The sequence below is a fragment of the Primulina eburnea genome, chromosome 14 (genome assembly GCF_022965805.1).
Source record: "Primulina eburnea isolate SZY01 chromosome 14, ASM2296580v1, whole genome shotgun sequence".
NCBI classification, from domain to species: domain Eukaryota; kingdom Viridiplantae; phylum Streptophyta; class Magnoliopsida; order Lamiales; family Gesneriaceae; genus Primulina; species Primulina eburnea.
The window spans coordinates 19,083,721-19,108,825 of record NC_133114.1 but is presented as its reverse complement, the minus strand read 5'-3'; the positions used below and the strand labels follow the sequence as shown (position 1 = coordinate 19,108,825).

The window sequence follows — 25,105 nt, the reverse complement described above, 5'->3', positions numbered from 1 at the left end:
CCAAGAAATCACAAATAAACACGATGAATTAATTAGATAAAAACTCAAAACGTCAATAACATAGGGTAAACCAAGACTACATCAATCTCTAGAAAATATAATTAGTTCATACTCGAATTTAAATCAATACAAAACCTGTTTGTAATCATTAAAAACATAAAGTAAAGAATCGAATTAGAAACGTGTTGGCGAGAGATGGAAGCGCATCTTCGTGTCCGGATTCAACGTCTTATATCTCCATTCTTCGTGTTCCGTCGTTCGTGTGCTCTAACGTTTTCTCCTTCTCTTCTTCTCTCCTGTCGGCTACGTGTAAATTATTTCAGAACCCCTTTCAAAACCCACGATAGACCTCCTTAATTCTGAACATCGCGCCGCGCGCATATGCGCGCCCTAAACTCGCGAATATGCGCGGGTCCTTCTGTACGTGAGCTTCTTCCCTCGCGCATATGCGCGACCAAGTTCCGCGCATATGCACGAGGCTCTCTGTTCGCTTTTTTTTCTTGCGCGCATATATGCGCGACTCTTTCTGCCTTCATTCCTCGGCCATTGCTCACAATTTTCTCTAGTCGTTTTGCTCCATTTTCACACCCATGTAGTAGCTCTACCTAGACTCCTGCAAACACACCAAAACTAACACAAAATGCATAATTCCGTCCAAAAAAACTAACAATTTGAATGAATTATAAGGATAATTTAAGTGCACAAATGCACTTATCAATAGATAATGTCACAATCGTAGTATTTAACTAACTCAAGACATTTACGCTGTCTCATGTTCAATTCTTTTGGGTGAAAAAGTATTTCAAACTTTTATAATCGGTGAATATTTTGCACTTCTCTCCATATAAGTAATGTCTCCAAATCTCCGATGCAAAAACTACTACTGCAAGCTCAAGATCATGAGTAGGGTAGTTTTTCTCGTGAATTTTCAATTGTTTCGACATAAGCTATAACTCGGTCATTTTGCATCAGAGCTGCACCCAAACCAATTTTAGAAGCGTCGATAAATAGAACATACTCTCCTTGCTCCGATGGCATAGACAATACTGGTGCTGATATCAAAGCTTGCTTCAACATATCAAAACTGTCTTGACACTCGGATCCCCATACAAACTTTGCATTCTTTTTAGTCAAGGATGTCAAAGGGACTGCAATAGATGAGAATCCCTTGATGAATTTGCGATAGTAGCCAGCTAGTCCCAAGAAACTACGAATCTCGGTAATAGTCTTCGGTACTGGCCACTCTTTCACTGCCTCAACTTTACTTGGATCAACTTCAACGTAATCACTAGAAATAATGTGGCCTTGGAAAGTCACTCTATCAAGCAAAAACTCACACTTGCTGAATTTTGCATTTAATTTTCTCTCTTGCAGTAATTGCAGTGCTTTCCTCAAATGACGACTATGCTCCTCTCTACTCTTGGAATAGATCAATATATCATTAATGAAGATTATAACAAACTGATCCAGATACGGCTGAAATACGCGATTCATGAGATCCATGAAGATCGCTGGCGCATTTGTAACGTCTACTAGTTTTAAAATTCTATTAGACATTTTTTTTCAAGCATTTCCGAAATATCATTTAAACGTTTCGCATGCATGCACTCTACAGAAAAATATAAGATTTAAAATGATCTTAAATATTTGACAAAAAAAGAGCGTCGTTTAAAAATAATCAAACTTATCCCAAAATCATGCGTAAACATAAATGACTAAAAATCTTAAAATCATCAATGTATGAAAATATTCATATCCTCTCAATATCATATATCGTAATGCGGAAAACATGTGGTCCTCGGGTCGTGTCGCCCACCAGGTCTGTTGACTCAGAGTCCATCACCTCCAGTCTCCTCATCATGAAGCTCATTTGCATCACACACGCCTATGAGTCTAAAGACTCAACACACCTGTACCAAGAATAACAAGTACATATATACATAGCACACAGTAGTGAAAAATATCATACTCAACATATCTTTCATGAACATAAAAGCATAACGTAAACGTGTATTGTAAAATCATATCGTGTCAAAGCATGTCATTTCATGTCATCATATACGTATACGTGTCATGTAAAATCATATCGTCTCAAAGCATGTCATCTCATGCATCATATACGTATACATTTTCTTTTTAATTGAATTCAATTCATTAGTTGTGACTTTCGTATCAACTCTACCGTATCATCTCTATTCGATGGATCCATCTATAAAATCGTGGTACTCGGCGGTGGGGGACATCAGCGATAGCATTACCCGCCCACTGAGCTCGGGCCTCAGCTCATTATATCTCATGTCATCGTATATATATACATCATCAGTCACAACCAAATCCCATCCTTCAAAAACATCATCATATTCACCACTTAATAAAAACATGCATATACGTAACTTTTTCCTTTAAACAAAGCATGCAACGTATTTATCGTAATTCCATAAAAATCATGAAAATGATGCATAAACATATAAAATATCGTAAATTTGTGCTCAGGACGCTGTCAGGACCAAAATCTCACATCGGGTTCAAAATTACCATTTTGCCCCTGGAAACCCAAAAATTTTCGTTTTGCCTCTAGACGTAAAATTCCACGTTTTTGAAATTTTCTTAATTACATTGACTATAACATGTCCCAAAAAATTATTTAAGCCTACATGAATTTTTCCATATTTTTATTTGGCTTAAGTCGATGACTTTTAAATTAATCTCTTTAACTATAACATATTAATGAGTTTTAATCTTGAATTAAACCAAACCTTAGCATAAAATTCCCAAATTAAAAACTTAGACTTCTAATAATTATTTGAGCTTAAATATAATTTCCCATAATTTTATTAAGCTTAAATCTAGGCGTTTCAATTAATCCTTTAATTAACGTTTCGTGCGGTGATTAAATCCCGGATAATTCCAAAACTCATTATTTAGATCCGAAACTTACCAAACCCTTAAAATTGTCCCAAAATATATATAAAAGCATTCTTAGACATAAACTCGAGCCCATTTCATAACTTAACCGAATTGTTTTAAGACTTGGACCGAGGTCCTGATTTTAACCCGAATCGAACTGATATTTAATCAAAACTTTCCCAACTTTTTACCATACCTTAAAAACACTTTAATGATCTTACTATTACAATATCAGACCCAAAAACCATCGGCTGATATTCCAGGAAAAGAACAAAACTCTCGCCCCCTCCCTTTGTATAAACATCTCCCAACACATGGCCCCAATTCTAAATTATTTCGGTCCCAGCTTCTTCAGTACCTAACCGAACCTTATGTCTCACCATTAGGACCCTAATGAACCTTCTAAACTAATCCCAATTGAACCGTAATGCTGTTGGACAAGCCATACGCAGAACCGATCGAACCTAGCACCTTTCTCTAAATCAAGCTCTACCTCCCAAGACTGAGCTTCTCCCTCAACCAAGCACCCATGGCTCACATCTAACCTCTTACCAGACTTTACAAGGGCTGAGACATAGCTTGGTTCCAGCCCATGCACGACCGAACCATTACTTCCCCATAACACTCACCATCCCCGATTGGCCCTCAAGAATTCACACATAGATCGATCTAGCTTAGTATCTAGCTTATACACTTCTTCTCCCTCGATGATTTACAGACCGACGGCGTTCCCAACCAGCAGCCCTTTAGCACAGATTCAAAAGAAACCGTGAGTGGATGAAAGTAGAACATAAACTTGAAACAACCGAATAACCTCCGTGCATGAAACTGGATCGAGTCTTTCACAAAATATTAAGCACACATCAGTATATATATAGCGTATAAGATGCAGAAAAAAAAAGTACTTAGTGTGCCTGATGAGTTTGAAGATCAAGAACGATGCGAGGGATCCCGGATAAATTTTTCTTTGCAAGATTAAGTTGCCACCGAAGCTTTCCTAGATTCAAAGCTCTGAACCCGAGAGAAAATGCAGCTGGGGAATGCTAAATAATTGAGAAAATGGAGTGGTTGGAGAGGGGGTGTAGGCTATTAGGAGGTAGGGTAGGTTTAGGTTTAGTTTAATTGTAGTTGAGGTTAATTAAAATGTGCACTAATGGGCCTCAATTAAAATAAAAAAGATAAATAAGCTTAAAATTAGGCTCATTAAATCCAAACACACTCCCGAAAAATATTTCGTGTTGGAAAGTTTTTGAAACCATTAGCCGAACCCTCAAAAAGTCTTCCGATTTGATAAAATTTGAGCACCATTAAAAATAAAAATCATGCAGGTAAAATACGCCAAAAATCCCATTTTTGCAAAACACACTTAAAAATACCTTAGATTAATTAATAAAAATTAATCTTGTAATAAAATAATTTTCCTGGAAATTCTCCGGTCTCCGTTCCTCGTTCGAGCACGAATGAAACTTAAAATCTTTAATGCATGAACCTTTAAAATTTCATGATTAAATCCTACCATGAAATAAATATGCATAAAATGTATAAAAATAATTAAACACAAATTAACAAAATAAAATGTATTTTATGCTTTAAAATAATTTATTAAAATACCAAAGCAATCTAATAATTTGCATGCATGTGGTACACGTGGACTTTCAGATTTTCGGGACGTCACAATCTGTTGGGATCGGGAAAGAGTTTAGAGGGGAGGGGCTGTGAATGAACTCTTTCAAATTTCTTATTTAAAATAAGTTTTTCAAATGTTTTTAGGCGGTTGAAAATTCTTTCTCAAACGGTTGGAAACTTGAACTGAAACGTCATGCCCTTTTTATTGCTTTAAAAGTACTAGAATTTTTTTTTTAAACCTCACTTAGCATCGGCTGAACCATAAAATATTTCTGACATCATTTTAAAAATAAACATCCCACTGTCATTTAAAAATCCAAAAGAAAATATTTTAAAGCATAAAATCGTCAAACATTTTACCAACCTAATAACATTATTTGAAAAGTATAGCCCATACTAAACCTCTCAAAAATTTCTCAAAAAGCATAAATAAATAGTTTTAAAAATCTTTAACGCAAATCATGAGTCGTAAATCATAATGCGGAAAAAGTAGAAGCGTTGGTCCTCGGGTTGTGTGCACCATCAGTCCAGTCAAATCATCCGTCAAGACCTCCCTCAACCTCACCTGCATCCATCACACCTAGTGAGTCTAAAGACTCAACACACCATAATCTTGATAACAAGTAATACGTAATACAGTCAACATATAACGGTGAAAAATACTTGTACTTAAAATATCGTTTTCATGAAGATGCATAAATTTAAACATAAACATTTTCATAAACATTTTCATGATGCATAAACTTTAAATAAAAATATCTTCATAATGATGCATCAACTTTAAACATAAACATTTTCATGACATGCATGAATAAACCTTAATCTTTTTCCTTTTTCCCTCAACATGACATAAAACCTTTAACATGATCATAAAAATTTTCCTTTTCTTTTTCCTTTGTTGAATTCAGATCGTTAATTGTGACTTTCCTCAACATGACATGACATGACGATGGATCCATCTACATAAAACCACAGTGCTGGGCGGCGGGGGACACCAGCAACACTCTCACCGGTCAACTGGGCCCTGGCCTATCATGATCGAATAGAAATACGCTCGTCGGGGCTCCCTCTGGGGCCTTTTCCCATAAATGGGCTCTCTCTGGGGCCTTCTCCCCTCACGACATTCCCATTCTTACCTCAAACCTCATAACCTCATATTCGCAATGGCAGAAACACGATCGTCGGGCTCCCACTAGTACCATAACCCTCACGACGTCGCCCCCATTAACGAATTAGTCACAATCACTTCACTTCCTTCAATGTTTTTCATTTACATCACTTTATAAAAATCGTGAATAATATTTACATTTTCATTTTGAAACCAAGCATGCAACATGTATTTTAAATGTCTTCTTAAAATCGTAAAATCCCTTAGACATGTAAAAATCATACTTAAATCATGGGAAATTCATAAACATATAAAAATAATCATATTTGCATAAAAACAGCATTTCGGGCACTGCCATGATCTTTACAAATTTCTAGGTGTAAAAAAACCGTTTTACCCCTGGACTCGACATTTTACGTTTTTGACTTTTTTCTTGATTTCTTGACTATAACATGTCCCAAATAATCATTTAAGCTTGCATTAATTTTCTCATAATTTTATTTAGCCTAAAACGAGGACTTTTAAATAAATCTTTAAATGTGGCGTATTAATGCGTTTTAATCTCGAATTAAGCCAAACCTTAATATAAAATTCCCAAATTAAAAACTTAGACTTCTAATAATTATTTAAGATTAACCCTAATTTTTCATAATTTTATAAGGCAAAAAACTAGGCGTTTTAATTAACTCGTTAATTAGCGTTTCGTGTGACGATTAAATCCCGAATAAATCCAAAACTCGTTATTTTGATCCCAAACTTTAAACATAGCATTTTTATTATTTATTCTACCCTTGGGAGCCATGATCCACACCCGTGGACCCGTTGTTCCAATTTTAATCTTTAAAATCTCGTTTTTGACACATACATGCTTCTAACAACTTCATGCTTAAACCGACTCAAACCGGACCCCAACCAGGCCCTAGACGTTACCCTTAGACACAAATTAATACCATCGTTAAGCCCATTTTTACTCAGAACCAGCGCCTAAGCCCCAAAAATCAGAAACGTGACTGCCCCTCATGTGAGGCCAATTTCTGTGCAACTTTCGAGTTTCTGGTTCCAGCGCTCTATCCGACCATCCAGCCCATGAACCACCACCACAAGACTCCCCTTAGGACCCTAACTCACGTCCCTAACCATGGCTGCGAGCCCGAACCAGGCCCTTCCTGGAATCTGAACCAGCAACCAACTACAGCCCCTTTCATGCACTCCAATCCTGCGCAGCAGTGTGTTTTCTGGTTCCAGCGCTTTACCTATCCAACCAAATCGCGAACCACCTTAAAAAGACTCATCCTAGGACCCTAAGACATGTCCCAAACCGTAGCCAAGATCCCTGGTCCATCCCTTGAATGAAACCTTAAGGCCGAACACCTACCACTTCCATAAGACCCACTTCTGTACATCACGTGTTTCTGCTTCTAGCCTTATATCCAGCTAACCAGCCCATGAACCAACCCCTCTAGCACCCTTCTAGGACCCTAAGGACCTAACCTAGCCCAGCCCAAGCCCTCTGGCCGAGCTCCTTAACCATCTGCGCGCTGCTGCACCCAAGAGTGCAGCATGTGCTGCTAGGACTCCTCCCCAGCCCCTTGACTCGAGTCCTAGCATGGCTAGGACTCTTCCCTTGACCCCCCACCGACACTAGCCAAGCCCTGACCCAAGCCAAGGCCAAGCTCATACCCTTTTCATGGAACCCGTACACTCCAAACCCCTTGAAAGAAATTACGTTCGTTCTTGTTTCTTTGGTGATTGCCGTGAGTCTATTGAATGTTTTAGGACCTTAAATCATGCATAAACACTACTAGTTCATACCTAAGACCATGGCAGCACCTTCACATGATAAAAACATGAGTTTGCATCAAAAATCTTAAGTTTTCTCCCATGTACATGTCATATTGCGAAAATACAGAAAAATAAATCATGTTCTTCATGTATACAATATTCAAACAATATTATGATATGATGGATGAGAAAAAGAGATGTATGGCGTGCCTTTGCGTTATATACGCACGAAAAACCGTTGACGACGAAGAACGACGGCTTGAAGAACCCTTGAAAACCTTGAAGAATTTGATGCTTTTTCCCTTCAAAAAAGTTGGTGTGTGCCGTGTAATTGTGGTGGGGAGAATTCTGAATTTTTAAAAGAGTGGGAGGCGTGTAACAATGAGGGTGGGGAAGGGTTTTTTTGTCCTTTAAATACTCTTAATTAATCACTAATAAGGCTTAGGCCCATTAGGCATATAATTAGGCCCATTAAAGCTTGATTAGGATTTAATTAAATTATTAAAATAGTTTTCATAAAATAAGTTTGTGAATTTATTAGCCGGTTTGTCAAAACTCTCGTATTTTTGTTAAAAATCCAACACCGATAAAAATTACGTCCCGGCGTATAAAATCACCTCCAAACCCCATATTTTCAAAAATAAGAAAAAGCATCAACCATATTTTTAAATAATTAAAAATAATCATTTAATAAAAACATTTTCTATTTTGCAGCCATCGGTCTCCGTTCTTCGATCGCAACTCGAATAACCTTTAAAAATTACATTTTTATGCAACAATGTAGAAAAATATATTTTAAACATACAAATATACACAACATAATTAATTAATACAATTAAAACAATTATTTAAAATACAAAGGAATTTAATAATTGCATGCACATGGTTTGCGTGGACCTTAAAATTTTCGGGGCGTTACATGAACCATTGGTGAGTGCAGAAAACGGTTCACAATTCCCAATGACAGTTCAAACACTTTTAGCAAACTTAACAAATTGCGGTTAGAAAAATAAGAGCTTGCGATAATAGTAAATAACAAAAGATTTTTATGGATGTTCGGATTTTGAATACTCCTACGTCACCCCTTCTTCCTTTTCTAAGAAGGATTCCACTAAAAGACTTTGGCTTTACAACGTATATGCAACAGCCCACTCCAATCAGAACTTATCACACTGCTTGTGAACTCTTAGTGATCACTTTACACTTCTGGATATTAAGAACACTCAGTTCACCAGATAACAAGACTTGATCTAATAACCAAAAGGCTACTGATGAGAATAAACGGTTTGGTGTGAGTAGCACGAAAATGATCCTAAGATGATCAAATGATTTTCTGTTGAAAGCGTGCTGATTGAACGAAGAAGTATGTAAACTTTTAGGAGCGCTCGAAGATCTTTTCAAGTATGCAAGTAAGCTGTTATGATTCCATTGTGAGCTGAAAAGAAACGTTTCTGCTAGCACACTCTTCTGTTAATATACACGATTTTCTTAAGGTCAGGAAGGACATAACAACGTTAACCTGATTCTCTGAACATATGAGGTGCTGTCGTCTTTATGAGCATTAAATGTTCTTTAATGAACACATTTAATCTTCCTTTTGCTCAGCACCATTCTGAAGTGCTTTTCTTGAGGAGTTCCTTTTATGGTAACTGTATTTAGCATTGGAACATGCATTGTATACTTGGTCTCTCTTCTTTGGGATAGGATCATAAATGCAGATCAATCTTGGATCAGATGTATATACGTTGACTTCAAAATGGTGTAATACTTTGAATGTATTAAACCGGTCAGAGAATGTCTTTGAGCAATAAATGATCCTTCTTAAATGATTTGGTTCTGATAAGAGGTTGAAACTCCTTTTAGCTTTGGCCGGTTAGAACACCATTATTTGAGCTGGACGGTTGAACTGATATATGTCACACATATGAACCGCAGAGCTGTCATGTTTTTGTCATACGCCAAAATTCTTGGGAATAATATTTTCTTCAAAAATTTCCTTTTTTTTGGTGATGACAAAACCCAACTGGAAGACTATTCAGCATAGCATTTTTTAAAAGGAGATTTAAAGGAGCGAAAGAATTGTATTTCATTAAGTGAATGAAATTACAATGTTCAAAGTATTTCACAATTGTTCAAGATGACTAATTTCCCTTCTTTGAACCTGAGCTTTGTTCCCCAGCTTTAGCTTTATCTTCAATTTCTCTTGACTCACGTAATTCCTTCATTACAGATAGTTCTGCTTCTTGAATTGCCTTTTGCCGTTATTTTTCCCCCTTTTTGACATCACCGTGAACGAGGAGAGTCATAATTTCTGCAAGCTCAGCACCTTGGGCATCGAGGTGTTGTTCTAGATTTGTCTGAAGACGAGTTATTTGCTCCGAAAGGCCAAGGCACATGTTGAGATGTTTAGAGTTGTGTTTGGCTTGCTTGATAGAGAAACTTGGTTCTATTGAGGAAATATCAGTGCGAAGAGCCGACTTTACTGATTGAAAGGCCTCTTATAGATCAGATTGTCTGTGATTGAGCGCCAAAATTGATTGATCCATAGTGATCAATCTTGCCAGAATTCGCTGTTGACAGCTTTCTTCTAGAGCTTCTTCTTGAGATACCTGTTCTTCAAGTTTGTCTTCTCTAGATAGTAAGCTGTACTCGAGATAGACCAATTGAGAGGAGGGCAGATTTTCAGCAATTTGTAACGGTCCTGGCTCACGTAGTTCAGCTGTAATATTCTCAATGATCTGATCAATATCCTCAGTGGAAGGCAGAGATTTTAGAGCCGATTACAGTTGGTGCCTCAGGCCGAGCTGGCGTTGTATGCAATTACTTGGGGGATGTCAACAGCTATTCTGAAGGAGCTGTTGAATCATCCTTGGTGGGATCGACCGGTGAAGAGACTGTTTGATCTTGAAAAGTGACAACTTTATCAAAGTCAGATAAAAACTTTTCTGCCTCATCAACGGAAACAGTTTGAGCAGCTGAGGGATCAAGTGGAGGCAGTTAGGTAGACTTATCCATGGCAGAGATTGTTGGAGATTCAGATGGAATATCGGTGGTAATCTGATGACTCTGTGTTTCAGTACTTAGAAAATCTTCAGTCATGATTTTTTTGGAGAGAGACTTAGTTATTTCTTCATCACCCTGTTGAGCTGTCACGGTAAGTATTGGTGAAGAAGGTTTAGTGCTAGTACCGGGAGAAGTAGATGAGTCATCCTTATCTGTGGAGATGGTTTGAAGTTGTTTAGAGCAAGGGTCTTCATCTATCTCCATTATAGAGTAAAACTTACCCTGTTCTATGGTTAGTGGAAGATTTAGGTTCTTTCTCAGGAAAGCAACCTTCATAACAAGCGATGCTGCATCAATCTCAAGCTGAGAGATAACAGCTGAATCTTCCTTAGCATAGGACAACAGGGATCAAAATTTTTCCTTTTTAACTTGATGATGATTCGAAGAGTACTTTCTTTCATCTGCACTTCCAAGAAATCTCGTCGACTTAGTGCGGTTTGAATATCAGTCGTTTCTGTCCATTCGAAAATGGACCGTTCAAGCTTAGCGGCTGCTTTTAATTTGCCGGATTGAAGCAGCGAGTCAAAAGTTACAGCCGTTCGATATCGAACCCATTGATCGAAATGCTTCATTTTCTTCTGGACCGCCTCATTAAAACGTTCGCTGGTTAGTATAATGGCCGTATGAACAGAATTATTTTTCAGCGGATTTTCAATCATTGCTTGTTTGCCCTTATTTGTAGACAGAATGATAGGGACTCCAGAGTAAGACGATTCAATCTCTTTTTCATCAATACGAATCCCTTTTTTTTGTGACTGAGATTGCATGGATAGGGGCAGGAACAAGTGGAGCCGAAAGATGTTTCACCAGTCTGATTTTGCTGTCTTGGATGTTTCAGTTATTTTCTTCTTAAACACTTGAGACACTGGGATATCATCTGTTGACTCTTCATCAGAACTGGTTTTTAGTACCAGCTTTCTTTTGGTTTCCTTGGGTGGTGAAACCAGCTTCGATGTCTTCTTCTTCTTCTTCTTCACAAACTCTTCCCCGGTTTCAGTCTTGATGGAGGCTATCTCCTCATCTCTTGGCTGATTTTTTTTGATAAATTTTTCAACCGATATCCAGTTGAAGAGCTTAGTTTTGCCAACTTCAATCATATCAATCGGTTGAACCCCGACATCAATCAACATATGGCAGATTTGAACCGCAAAACCTTGCGATTGCTTTCTTTGTAGATCATGGCCACCAATATTCTGAAGAGAACGTCAGACCAGTTAACTTGCAATTTGGATGAGATAGTGGCCATAACAAGAAATTTCTCCAAAGTTATTTTATCATAAGCACGGGCTTTGGCAAGCAGTTCTTTGGCGACGATATCTGCTAGCAGTATGAATTCAATCTTTAAGTCACATTTTTGACAAGTTGGATGTGAAATTGGAAAGTCTGTGTCTGAGAAGGCACTACGCCAGATATCAATATTTCCATTGGGCAGTGTAGAGAAATCAGTTACTCTTTCCGTGGGTATGCTGAACAATTCAACAAACATTTTCTGTGTGAACAGAAGTTTTTTGTTTTGGACGACACAAATAATTTCGCCATTCTTAATGTGCACAGACTCGAAGAATTCCTTCAGTAGTATGTCGGAATATTTATAGCTGCAGCCCAGAAAGGAGCGAAGCCCAGAATGTTCTATTGTGCGAAACATGGCTTGCATCGATTTTTTGGGCAAGGCAAATATTGACGCGAAGTTAACAGCTATTTTATTCTGAGCAATGGAGGCCGACATTTTCTTTATATACCGAGAGGGTTTGAATTCAGCACCTGCAAGTTAGATGCGAATGCAATGGAGTTGCAATAGAAAGGTAAGCTCAGTGAGGTTGCAAATGTAGAGTATGTATGTGCGGTTCAGATATTCACCAGTCAGTCCACGTGGAGGACTGTTATTGGAGAGAATTTTGTAATTTTTGAAAAATTAGAGCTGCGGTAAAATAATTAATTTGACATTTCAAACTTAAAAACTGTCACGTCAGTTAGAAGCAGTCAAAAAGTTTGAGTAATTTTTACGAAATGACGTGGAAGTATGTCGCCCAAGTAAAATGAACCGTATGCATAATGTAGTTAGGAGGAAACGGTTGAGAAGTCTATTTAATTAATGACTTAACCATTTTTCCCCCTAAACAGGTGGATTAAAGACTAATCCTGGATAATGAACCGTCGATGGCTTCGACAGAATGCCTCTTTAAATCCTAGTGTCTGTCAATATGAGAGAGACCTTTCAATCACATTATATATAAATAGAGGTAGAGGGGTTAGTTTTACACACAACAAATATCAAAATGGCGAAAGCAAGCAGTTCAAGTGAGCCATATCTTGTTAAAGAATTTATGGAGTCGATGTTAGCTTCCCGCAAGGTTGCTCTTGAAGATAGTGTTTTTGAGAAAACGCTGGCAGTCTGGACAAAAGTTGAAGAGCTTCGGTCCTCCATTGATGGAGGACTAGGTGTTACTACTAAGGAGATGGCACATCTGAAGAAATATCAGCGACTCCTTTATGTCGCTGATGCATCATACGTCATCTTTGATGATGGCGTCTACCTCCTCATGCTTTTAAAAGAGCAGAGGACTCTGAGGAAGATTGCTTCCTTAGATGACTTTTTACGTACCACCATCGGTAGGCTGACCGCTTGGTTGGGCAGCTGGTTGAGGGCGGTTGAGAATGAAGTTAGGGATGTACAATGCCGATGGTTTGTTCAATAAAATATTTCTATTTTGTATTACCGACTGTCTCTTTATATTTCCGTTTATTTCCTGCAATACAAATTGAATAAACGCAAGAACAAAATACATCAAGATAAATCAATTAATCCAAGCATATTGCGGAAATTAGAAAACTTAGCCTCTGGTAATGGTTTTGTGAAAATATCGGCCGTTTGTTGATCAGTATGAACATATTCAAGCCGTATTTCTTTCTTCATGACGTGTTCTCGGATGAAGTGATGTCTGATATCAATATGTTTTGTCCGAGAGTGCATAACTGGGTTGTATGTGATTGCTATTCTGCTGGTGTTATCGCAAAAAATGGGTGATTCAGTAGCTTGGATGCCATAATCTTTCAATTGTTGTTGTATCCAAAGCATCTGAGCACAACAACTTCCAGCCGCAAGGTAATTCACTTCAGCGGTTGATGTAACAATTGATGTTTGTTTCTTACTGAGCCATGATATCAACCGCTCGCCTAAAAATTGACATAAACCGCTCGTACTTTTTCTGTCGACCTTGCACCCAGCATAATCTGCGTCTGAGTACCCTACAAGTTTAAGACTTGAATCTTTGGGATACCAAAGACCCACATTAGCAGTTCCTTTAAGATATTTAAGGATATGTTTAGAGGCAATAAAATGAGACTGCATAGGTTTAGCTTGAAACCGTGCGCATAGACAAACTGCAAACATAATGTCCGGTCGGCTGGTAGTCAATTATAGCAAAGAACCTATTAACCCTCTGTACATTTTCGTGTCCACAGAGATTCCCCCTTCATCTTTATCCAGTTTAGTTGATGAGCTCATTGGGGTCGAGGCTTGAGAGCAATTTTCCATGCCAAATTTCTTTAGCATATCTCGAGTGTATTTGGCTTGATTTATAAATATACCATTTTCGGAGTGCTTGACTTGCAGTACAATTTAATTCGCCCATCATGCTCATCTCAAATTGCTCCTGCATCATCTTAGAGAATCTCTCACATAGCTTAGGGTTAGTTGATCCAAAAATAATATCGTCCACATATATTTGTAAAAACAATGAATGATCATTTTTTGAGAATGTAAACAATGTTTTATCAACCGTTCCAATTGAGAAACCATGCTCAAGAAAATTTTTGTTAATGTGTCATACCATGCTCTCGGTGCCTGCTTCAGTCCATACAGAGCTTTGTCCAGTTTGTAAACATAATTAGGAAAAGTGTGATTAATAAAGCCAGGTGGTTGTTCTACATGAACTACCTAATTTACTAATCCATTCAAAAATGTAGATTTAACGTCCATTTGATATAATTTGAAATCCTTAAATGCTGCAAACGCCAGAAATATTCTGATAACTTCTAACCTGGCAACAGGGGAAAATGATTCATCAAAATCTATTCTTTCCTCCAGTCTATAACCCTGAGATACTAGTCGAGCTTTGTTTCTTATGATTGAACCGTTTTCATTCATTTTGTTTCTATAAACCCATCTAGTTCCAATCACATGAGTGTTACTAGGCCGAGGGACTAGATGCCAAACTTTACTTCTTTCAAACTGATTAAGTTCTTCTTGCATGACCTCTATCCAATTTGAGTCAAATAATGCATCATCAATTTTCTTAGGTTCTATATGAGAAACAAATGCAGCATGCATAACCTCATTTATCATTTGATTTCTAGTTCTAAGAGGAGCAGTAGGGTTACCAATGACCAGCTCAAATGGATGATCCTTTTTCCACTGGAGAAATGGTCCATATGGATTCAGCTCAGTTGGTTGAATGATTTCTTCTTCTTGCTCCAGTGCTACTTCTATCTGCGTTTGTTGGTATCCTCTGGTTCGTTCACCTATTGAGTTTGAGCGGTTTGATTTTCTCTTGATGTGTTTCCCCCTGTTTTTCTCAGATCTACCTCATCATCACTGCTTGTTTCAAGGTTAGTTGAATCAAGATTATTTATTAAATCATGTATACTGTTACTGTGAGGGCGGGGGGTGATCGCTGGTGCCATCAGTTGCACGGACAATGAGCGGCTCTTGGCAGGCTTCTAGGTGGAGGGAACATGAATGAACCGATCCCACACGGGAATGAGAGGGATTCCGAGACAGTTCAATGTAATGGACTGTACAGTTGAAGAGGGCTTAAAAGATTTGATTGGTACTACTCATATCACGAATGTGCATCTTCTTTTCGGTAGCTTATCACATAAGAACTCCCAAGTTAAGCGTGCTTGTCTTGGATAAATTTTGGGATGGGTGACCTCCTGGGAAGTTTCCCAGGGTGCGTGTGAGTGAGGACATAAGCACGCTGGAAAGACCCGTATTGATACAGTGAGGACAGTCGTCGAATCTGGGGCATTACAGTTGGTATCAGATCCGACCTATCTTAGTACGATGTGGTTCGGGGACGAACCTAGCGGAAGCTGGTGGGCATGTGAGGCCCGGGGCCGAAGAGGGCGGGGGGTGATCGTCGGTGCCATCAGTTGCACGGACAATGAGTGGCTCTTGACAGGCTTCTAGGTGGAGGGAACATGAATGAACCAATCCCACACAGGAATGAGAGGGATTCCGAGACTATTCAATGTAACGGACTTTAGAGTTGAAGAGGGCTTAAAAGATTTGATTGGTATTACTCATATCACGAAGGTGCATCTTCTTTTCGGTAGCTAATCACATAAGAACTCCCAAGTTAAGCGTGCTTGGCTTGGAGCAATTTTGGGATGGGTGACCTCCTGGGAAGTTTCCCAGGGTGTGTGTGAGTGAGGACAGAAGTACGCTAGAAAGATCCGTCTTGATACAGTGAAGACAGTCGTCGAATCTAGGGCGTTACAGTTACTACTATCGTCATGACATATAGATGATTCATCAAATACAATGTGTATGGATTCTTCAACAGTGAGAGTTCTTTGGTTATAAACACTGTATGCTTTGCTCACTGCTGAATATCTTAAAAGGTGCCATTATCAGCTTTAACATCAAAAGCGGTGAGATGTGTTTTGCAATTGATGTGAATGAAACACTTACAACCAAAGATGCGAAAGTATCCAACTTTTGGATGCTTGCCGGTCCAAATTTCATATGGAGTTTTCTCATTATTTTTATTGATCATGGACCGGTTTTGAGTATAACAGGCTGTGTTAATGGCTTCAGCCCAAAACCTTTGTACCAGATTCGGCTAGCATGGTTCTAGCTGCTTCCTTCAATGTGCGGTTTCTCCTTTCAGCTACTCCGTTTTGTTGAGGTAATCTTGCTGCTGATAATTCATGTTTTATGCCATGATCTTCAAGATAGGATGACAGGAATTGGTTTACAAATTCAGTTCCTCTGTCACTTCTGATTCTGTCAACTTCTTCACTTTTCGTTTTGAAGTCTTTTGATCAGTTTGATCAGTTGATCAGCGGTTTGGTCTTTGTAGTGTAGAAATAATACCCACGTAAATCTAGAGAAATCATCAATTAATACGAAAGTGTATTTCTTTCCCCCTAAGCTTGTTACGGGTATTGGTCCGAACAAGTCCATATGAAGAAGTTCCAGGCATTTTGCTGATGAGTTTCTTCGTTTGCTCTTGAATGTTGACCGGACTTGTTTACCTAACTTACAAGCATTGCAAATTCTATCTTCGGCAAAATCAATGTTAGGCAATCCAGATACTAATTTGAGTTTGCTGATAGTAGCAATAGATTTGAAATTTAGATGATTGAGTCGCTTTTGCCAAAGCCAATTTTTATTTCCATTTAAGACGACAAAACAAGTAGGTGCGCTAAGACAGTCATCATTCCATTTAACTTTGTATGTATTTTGCTATGACCAGTTAACATGATATTACCTGTAGTGGTTTTGACATTACATATGAGTTTTTGAAATTCTACGGTGTAACCACTGTCACATAGTTGGCTTATACTTATCAGATTATAACATAGATTTTCTACAAGAAGTACATCTCTAATAATAATTTTGTCGTGGATAATCTTACCCTTACCAACAGCTTTACCTTTAGAATTGTCAACGAAGGTGATTGTTGGACCTTTGTAGATTATTACTTCTGACAGGAGATCTTTGTTTCCAGTTGTGGGGACCCGGACGCTAATCAAGTTCTTAATCATTATTAGGACAATTTAATCAATTATAATAAACAGTGTCTAATTTTTTTTTTAAAACAAATGGCGGAACGTAATGGCATTCAATTTCATATACATATCAGTACTACAGTACAAGTCTGGTACTATATACAATCATCCAAACTAGGGTTTAACAACTAAATATCAACTGTCCAAACCCTATCTACAGCAATGTCAAAGTCCGTGGTCTCCACTCTAATCACGATCTCTCTCTTCATCTCCTCGACCCTGAACCTGTCCCACCTGTTTTCATGCACACATACAAACACAACAACAACCGGATAACTCCGGTGAGAAACATATCTCAGTATAAATCAACGAAACATGCGATTATAACATCAATATAAAAACATAAAACAGATATCAATAATATGTATCAAAATCAGAAACATAATCAATATAAACTATCAATCAGACTCGTGACTCCATGTTTCAGACTAGACTCAACCCTAGTCTAGGGGTCCCGATTTCCAGACGTTGGCATTCCTATATCGACCAACAGTAATAGAAGAAACTCCAATTATATCCACGGCGATATAACCAAACATCTAGTATCTTGACCTATCCGTCACAGACTGTGTCACTATCGCCAATACACAATCTTATGACATCGTGCAATGTGCCCGTGACGATCCCGCCACTATCAGGCACTTCTGTCATAAGATCACTCATCTACTACTCGTCTAACACATGTTTTCTATACATCAATAGAACAAGCATATCAAATCAAATCAATGCAAATAATAACAAATAGTATGTGATTTAGGGAAACTCAAGTATATCCTACTCGAGTCATTCTCCCGATACCACATTGACTTATACCTTTCTTTTGTTGTAGTTCTGCAGACGTTCTTGTCGGGAATGCAAAGTCTGTCAATACACGATCTGGCAATGACAATATCAAATATCCCCATATCAATATACTGTTCAAATCAATACCAATCTGGATTTAACTCAAAATCAACGGCATAACGGAACGATCTCGACATCCCCATCAATAACACATCAACATATATCAATTACAATCTATAACCTATATCCAATATAATCTGTAATCAATCAATACTCCAAATCTGTCTGATACCAATCAATATAATCTGAAAAATCATCACAATTCTATAATCAATCTGTTTTTCAATCTGAATTCGATTCTAAGATGTCTAACATGTCAATAAATCCAAAGATGACAGCAACACCCCATTAAGTGTCTTATTGTGCTCGATTTTTTTGAGTTGTTGTCCATAGAGGAGGTTTCTGATCTTGGTTGCCCTAGGGGCCTATAGCCATGGTTAGAACACCTCCCTATCTTGTCTAAGACATGACCAAGTCGCCCTATTGAGGCTTGGTCCATGGTTGAATCGGTTTTTAATTAAATAAACAAGAACAGCCCTCGGCCCCTTTCCCCTACTGCATGTGTTGTTCGGTTCTTGGTGGAATGGTGTGGATCTTGGTTGGCCTCTGGCCCTTAGCCATGGTTCAAACCATACCCTAGGATGTTGGTAAGAGGCTCTGGTCGGTGTTTCAAGCCCCAATGGCCGGTAGTCTTGAAAACGACACAAGGAAGTGAAGGCACGGTTTCTGGAATTTCTGGACAGCAACTTGTTGCGTTAGTTCAGTGACTCGTTCAAGTTCTTGGTTGGCTTTTAGCCTATGGCCTTGGACTGGACAGTGCCTCATCGAGTAGGAAGGTCTTGTTTTTGTCCGTTCGTTATTCGGATCATTTTAGAGGTCGTATGAGAATTTACGGTGCGATGTGCCAAATTGACTCTCGAAAGAGCGTTTCATGTTTTGGCCTCCATTCACCAAAATTTCGACTTGCATCATTATTGGAGCATTATTTCGTCATTTTAGGTGTATTTTAATCATGACTAAATAATGGTTCGGTGTTAGTTCGGGTTGGCACGGAGTCATGATTAAATACGAAGTCGTTAGGCATAATGGTGCCTATTTTTGAAATTCAATTACAAAGTTTGGTCAAGAAAAATCATTTGCATATTTTTCATGTTAAATTTAGGTCGCAGCGAGCCTGGGAACGATCCAATCTATGTGGTAAAATAATACAAGATATTTCATTATGCCATTTAATTATATTACGTGCATAAAAAAAAGAAAAAAATTAGGAAATATTCATTTTTGATATTTATGCGATATTGCTTGTGGCCATTTCACTATCATGGGAGCATTGTATCATCCGGTCGTCAGTTACCGGTCAGTTCAGTTCAGTTCCACCCAGTATACTGTGGCATTAGTCTGATCAGACGTTCATTACTTCACCCGATCGCCAGTTACCAGTCAGTTCAGTTCAGTTCAGTGCAGGGGCCACTAGCGTAGACCATAATCTCAACAGAAAAATTATTTCATGCTATTTTATTACAGGACTCCAAGGAGCAAACATTTTCACTGTGATTTTCAGTTCAGTTATGCACGTTTTATAATTGCTCATGATAAGTTATTTTCATGTTATGCCTCATGACATGATATTTTTACTCCCATGAAATTTTATTATATTATTTACTCGTTATTTGAGATATATTCATACTGAGTCTTTAGACTCACTAGACTTGATTGTTGTAGGTACTGATGAGGTCGGGACCGAGAGCGAGGACCAGTGAGATAGCTTGGGTCGACAGTAGTGGAACCCGAGGACCTCATTTTAGCATTTACCATTTTTATGCTCAAACATTTTATCTTGTGTTGGATTACTTTAACTTGTTATTTTGTGAACAATAATTTCTTCCGCTGCTGTTTTGAACACTAAACTTGATTTATCAGTTTATTTGATGAACGAGGCATTTTAATTATTTTAAAAAGAAAATTTTAAATTTTCCGTAAATTTTCAAATACGAATTTTCGGGCATTTATAGGTGTAATCTATGAAACCCCTTTCATAATTACCACCATACTTGATCATAGATTTCATACATAAACATATGATATCCATACCCGAAGGTAAGCGGTGAATCCCCGACTACAATGCATCGACTCCTATATGTTTCGGCAAAACACCCAACCTTGCCACCTGATGACCCCTTGAGAGTCAGTAAACAAGTCAAAGTGCAATGCTAGCACATAGAGTCTCAATATTGTCCCGGATCATAAGGACTAATGGTGTACAACCATAAACTAAGACGTTTCCACTCGATAAGTGATAACCACTTGGAAAGTCCTTTATGGAGGGTTGTTCAGTGCACTCTACCAGGAGCACCTATCTGGATGCTCGGACATCACAATGTCCCTTACCAATGAAACATGGTACTCACATTGCAGATACTAGTCTCAAACTCGAGCGGACTATATCCTTCTTAGCGGCGGCTGAATTGACTAGGAACTATTTAGAATATACAGTATTCCAAATATGAGTTTCATGATACTCATCATATGAGCATCTCATATTCTTTCTACTATTGTATATTCAAGGACTTTATATATGCAACTAGCATGGGTATACAAATAAAGAAGTGCCAAAATAATAATTTCAAATGTTATTAAAATAAAGACTGTTTATACATACAATTTCATTGTGAACACTCGGCCAACACTTGGCTCGGCGGGCACCTACTCTAACATTTTCTACCTATCAAGATGACATTCACCATGACACAGTATGCAGAGCTATATATTTGAGAGATAGTTCGACTGCATGAGATTCCAGTGTCTATTGTTTCTGACCGAGATCTGAGGTTTACATAATCTTTCTGGAAGAGTCTACATGCAACGATGAGGACGAAGTTGTTATTCAGCACAACATTCCATCCTGAAACTGATGGTCAGTCTGAAAAGGTTATTCAAATCTTGGAGGATCTACTTAGAGCTTGTGTGATTGATTTCCAAGGAAGTTGGGAACCAAAGTTACCTCTATTGGAGTTTACCTATAGCAATAGCTACCAAGCATCTATAGGAATAGCTCCTCACGAGTCACTTTATGGGAGGAAGTGTAGATCGCCTATACATTGGGACGAGGTTGGTGAAAGAGGGGAATTTGGTCCGAACTTGATCAAGCAAACATCGGAGCTAGTAGTCAAAATCCGAGATAGGATGAAGACTACGCAAAGCCGGCAAAAGAGCTACGCCGACAAGCGACGAAGTGAGTTAGAGTTTGCTGTAGGCGACCACGTATTTGTGAAAATAGTACCGATGAAGGGTGTTATGAGATTTGGCAAGAAAGACAAGCTCAGTCCGAGGTTCATAGGACCATTTGCGATTTTGGATAAGCTTGGAACACTAGCCTATAGAGTGGCGTTGCCACCAATGATAGCTGGAGTACACAATGTGTTTCATATCTCGATGCTGCAAAAGTACATGTCGAACCCTTCACATGTACTAAATTATGAGCCTTTACAATTGACTCCAAACATGTCATATGAGGTAAGACCTACACAAATTTTGGGTAGGCAAGAAAGAAGATTCTGAAACAAGGTTATTCAAATGGTTGAAGTCAAGTGGCTAAATCACTCGGAGGAAGAGGCTAATTGGGAAACTGAGAGGGACATGAGGAGTCGCTACCCGGAGTTATTCGGTAAGTTTTAATTTCGAGGACGAAAGTTAATTTAAGGGATGGAGGAATTGTAAGGTCCAAAAATACGATAATGTAACCTAACTGCATACAAATCTAGGAAAAATTAAAAATGACTAACTACATGGTTTTAATGGCATAAATTAATTATGATGTGCATGATTACATGTTTAAAATAGGATTTTCTGTTAGAATTTATAAAACTGTGTTTTAAAGGTTACTCAAGACGCGATCAAAGACGGACACTGGGACCATACAAGGGAAAATATTTTTATTAAATAATTATTTTTTAATTATTTAATGTGTGGTGTATTTCAAATGGAATTTTTGAAAATGAGATGTTTTTACATGCCGAGTCGTATTTTTAAACGGTATTCAATTTTCGACGAAAATATGAACTTTTCGAGAACTCGCTTAATATTATCTCAACCTTTCCTAAACCAAATATTTTAAAATTTAACTAATAGGCCTAATGGACCTATTATACTAGGTTAATGAGCCTAAGATTGTACCATGTATTATATATTAATTTTTTAAGCTAATAAACCCTACCCATAAACCCCAAAACTCACGTCCCAATCCCTCTAAACACAAGGAATCTCCATCAGCCACACAACACGGCACACACCACACGTTTTCACGGGAAAATCCCGTGAAGTTGAAGGAAATTCAACAAGGTCCTCCCTACGTCGACGTTCTTCGCATCTCAAGTATTTTTTCGTCCGTAAAATACGCAAAGGCACGCCTTAATCTTATTTCAAACATCTTTCACACCATATTATGTATATTTAATTATGTTTGCACGAGGAATATGATGCACCACTTTTATTTTTTTTATGGCTATACATGCTTAAAACTAGAGTTTTCTTTTTTTTTTAAAACTCTTCCTAATTATCCACAAAGGGGCTGCCATGGTAGGGAAACTTGAATGGATGTTTTTCCACATGTTTAAGGACATTAGGATCATAGTTGAAGGCTGGGCAAGGAGGGCAACTAGCTTGAATGAAAATTGTATGTTTTGAGGACTAGGTTTTCCGGCTAGGAGTCATTGAGGGCCACGAATTCTAGCAGCTGTTACGGCAATAATAGGAGACCTAAGGGGGTTGTGTGATAGTCCTAGGGTGGCTGCACAGTGGTTGGGACGATGGCTAGGGTGATCGCGTGAGCTTGGGGCCGCGTATGGCTTGGAGGGTAAAGGGTTTGGGGCTGTGGCTTCTAGGTCTTTTAAGCTCAGTCCAGTAGGTTTTCTAGGGTTTTATTATGGTCCTGAGAGGGTCAGCTAGGGTCTGGTTGGTGGCTAGGGCCGAAGGGTGCATGGTTAAGGAGGCTAGGGTTTTCAAGTTCGGGTAAGAAAAGTTCAGTAGTTGTTCTAGGCTTGATCGAGGTTCTTGATGGGCTTTGTATATTGTATGGTCAGGTGTTATTAATCTTTGGTTCAAGTTTGGTTAAGTTTCGAGTCCATAGGAGTCAAAACCGGGATGTTCGTCTAAGTTTAAATACGAATTGGAAAATTAGTCGAGAAGCTTAAGTTTACGTATAAGAAATATTTAGGGTTGTATTTTAAGGTGTCATGTTAAGTTTAGAATGATTTGGGCCGTTGTTTTAAAGTCTAAGGATAGATTGAGAAAGTTAGGGTTTCAGGGACAAAACAGTTATTTTATACTTGAAAAATGTTAGACGTCCTGGCAGTGTATTGAATGCTGTAATATATGTTAAAATGTGTATTTTAAATGTTTATGGAATTTTATGATGAAACATTAATGCTAAAAGACATGTTGCATGCTTGGTTTAAAGAAAAAATAATTTATATGTGCATGGATTTTTATAAGTGATAGAAATATGAAAAGTTGAAGGAGGTGAATTGATTGTGACTAATACGATGGTACGATAATATGTAAGATCAAGGCTCAATTAACGGGTTAGAGTGTCGCTGATGTCCCTGTCGCTCGATACCGTGGTTATACATAGATCGATCCATCGACCTTTAGCTAATACGAAAGTCAAAATTGAGAATATGAATTCAATAAAAAGGGAAACATATATGTATATGATGAAATGAAATATGATATGATACTATGAAAAGAAAATGTTTAAGTTTATGCTCATGAAAAGTTATTTTGAATAAAATATTTTCACTGTTGCTTGTAAATACATATGTATTATTTGTTATAATGATTAAGGTTTGCTGAGTCAATAGACTCACTAGGTGTGATCGATGCAGGTGAGCATGAGATTGATGTTAATGGAGGTCTTGATAGTTGATCTTGTTGGACTGAAGGTGCACACAACCTGAGTACCGTTGCTAGTTTTTCGCAAATAAAATATGTTTATGATTTATGATTACTTAAAAATTTTATGATTATGATGCTTTTGAGACGTTTTTGAGAGGATGCTAGATTTACGTTTATTTTTGAAATAATGTTAGTTTAGGTTGTTTGATGTTTTACGACTTTGTGCTTTGAATTACTTCCTTTTGGATTTCAAATAATAGTTAGTTTGTTTATTTTCAATGGTGCAAAAGTACTTTAAAACATAATTATGTATATTTCGGCACAATGAATTGGAAAAAAAATTCTAGTACTTTTTAATAAAAATGGGCAGTGGACCTTTCAAAAATATCTAAGCATAAATCCATCTTCTCAGGTATCTAGGGATAAACTTTAGAGTAATTGAGGCCCATGATCAAATAATACTCCAACAACGAAAAACCATGAGGCGTCTTACAATGCACCATCCAAATTTCATCACTCCTACTTTAATAGGTCTATCTACTCATCAAAAACAAAAATTCTAATTTTAATTCATATCGAATTGAGTTTGTTGAACCAACTGCTCCAACTCATTTTCATTAAAAAAATGAAGTATTTTATCAGACACCTTAGTGTGGTGAAACCCTAATGTCACATCGCACTCATAAAACTAATTTCTTTCAAGCTTGATGGGAAAATAAATCTGCAAAAAACAACAAGAAATTGTGATTTTGCAAGGAAAAAAAAAATTTTGGATCGCTTTTCTCAATCTGGGCCGTTTGGGTCGAGCTTGACCTAGACACATAAACACGACCCACTAAAACTGATATAAAAAATTGGGTCGTCTGGGTCGAGTTTATGGTCGAGCTCCACCCATACACATAAACTCGACCCAACTATATTAAAAACCGAGCGCCTGGGCGTCTAGACGCTCAGATTTTAATATAGTTGGGTCGAGCTTGTGTCTGGTTCGAGCTCGACCCAGATTTATCAAAACACGACCCAAAATGCTAGGGTTTGATCAATTTTTAATAATATGAGAGTCTAGTTTTAGACCACGACTAATTT

At 37.9% G+C, this 25,105-nt stretch overlaps 1 protein-coding gene across 1 annotated transcript; it reads right to left on the bottom strand.

The window, feature by feature from the left end:
- Window positions 1-897: 897 nt before the first annotated feature.
- LOC140811234 (uncharacterized mitochondrial protein AtMg00860-like) lies at window positions 898-1,870 on the bottom strand. The gene is made up of 2 exons (XM_073169101.1): window positions 1,817-1,870; window positions 898-1,419 (listed from the first exon to the last, which is right to left on the bottom strand). Exons 1-2 carry the CDS (start codon window positions 1,868-1,870, stop codon window positions 898-900), a joined length of 576 nt encoding a protein of 191 aa, XP_073025202.1.
- Between the last annotated feature and the right edge of the window lie 23,235 nt (window positions 1,871-25,105).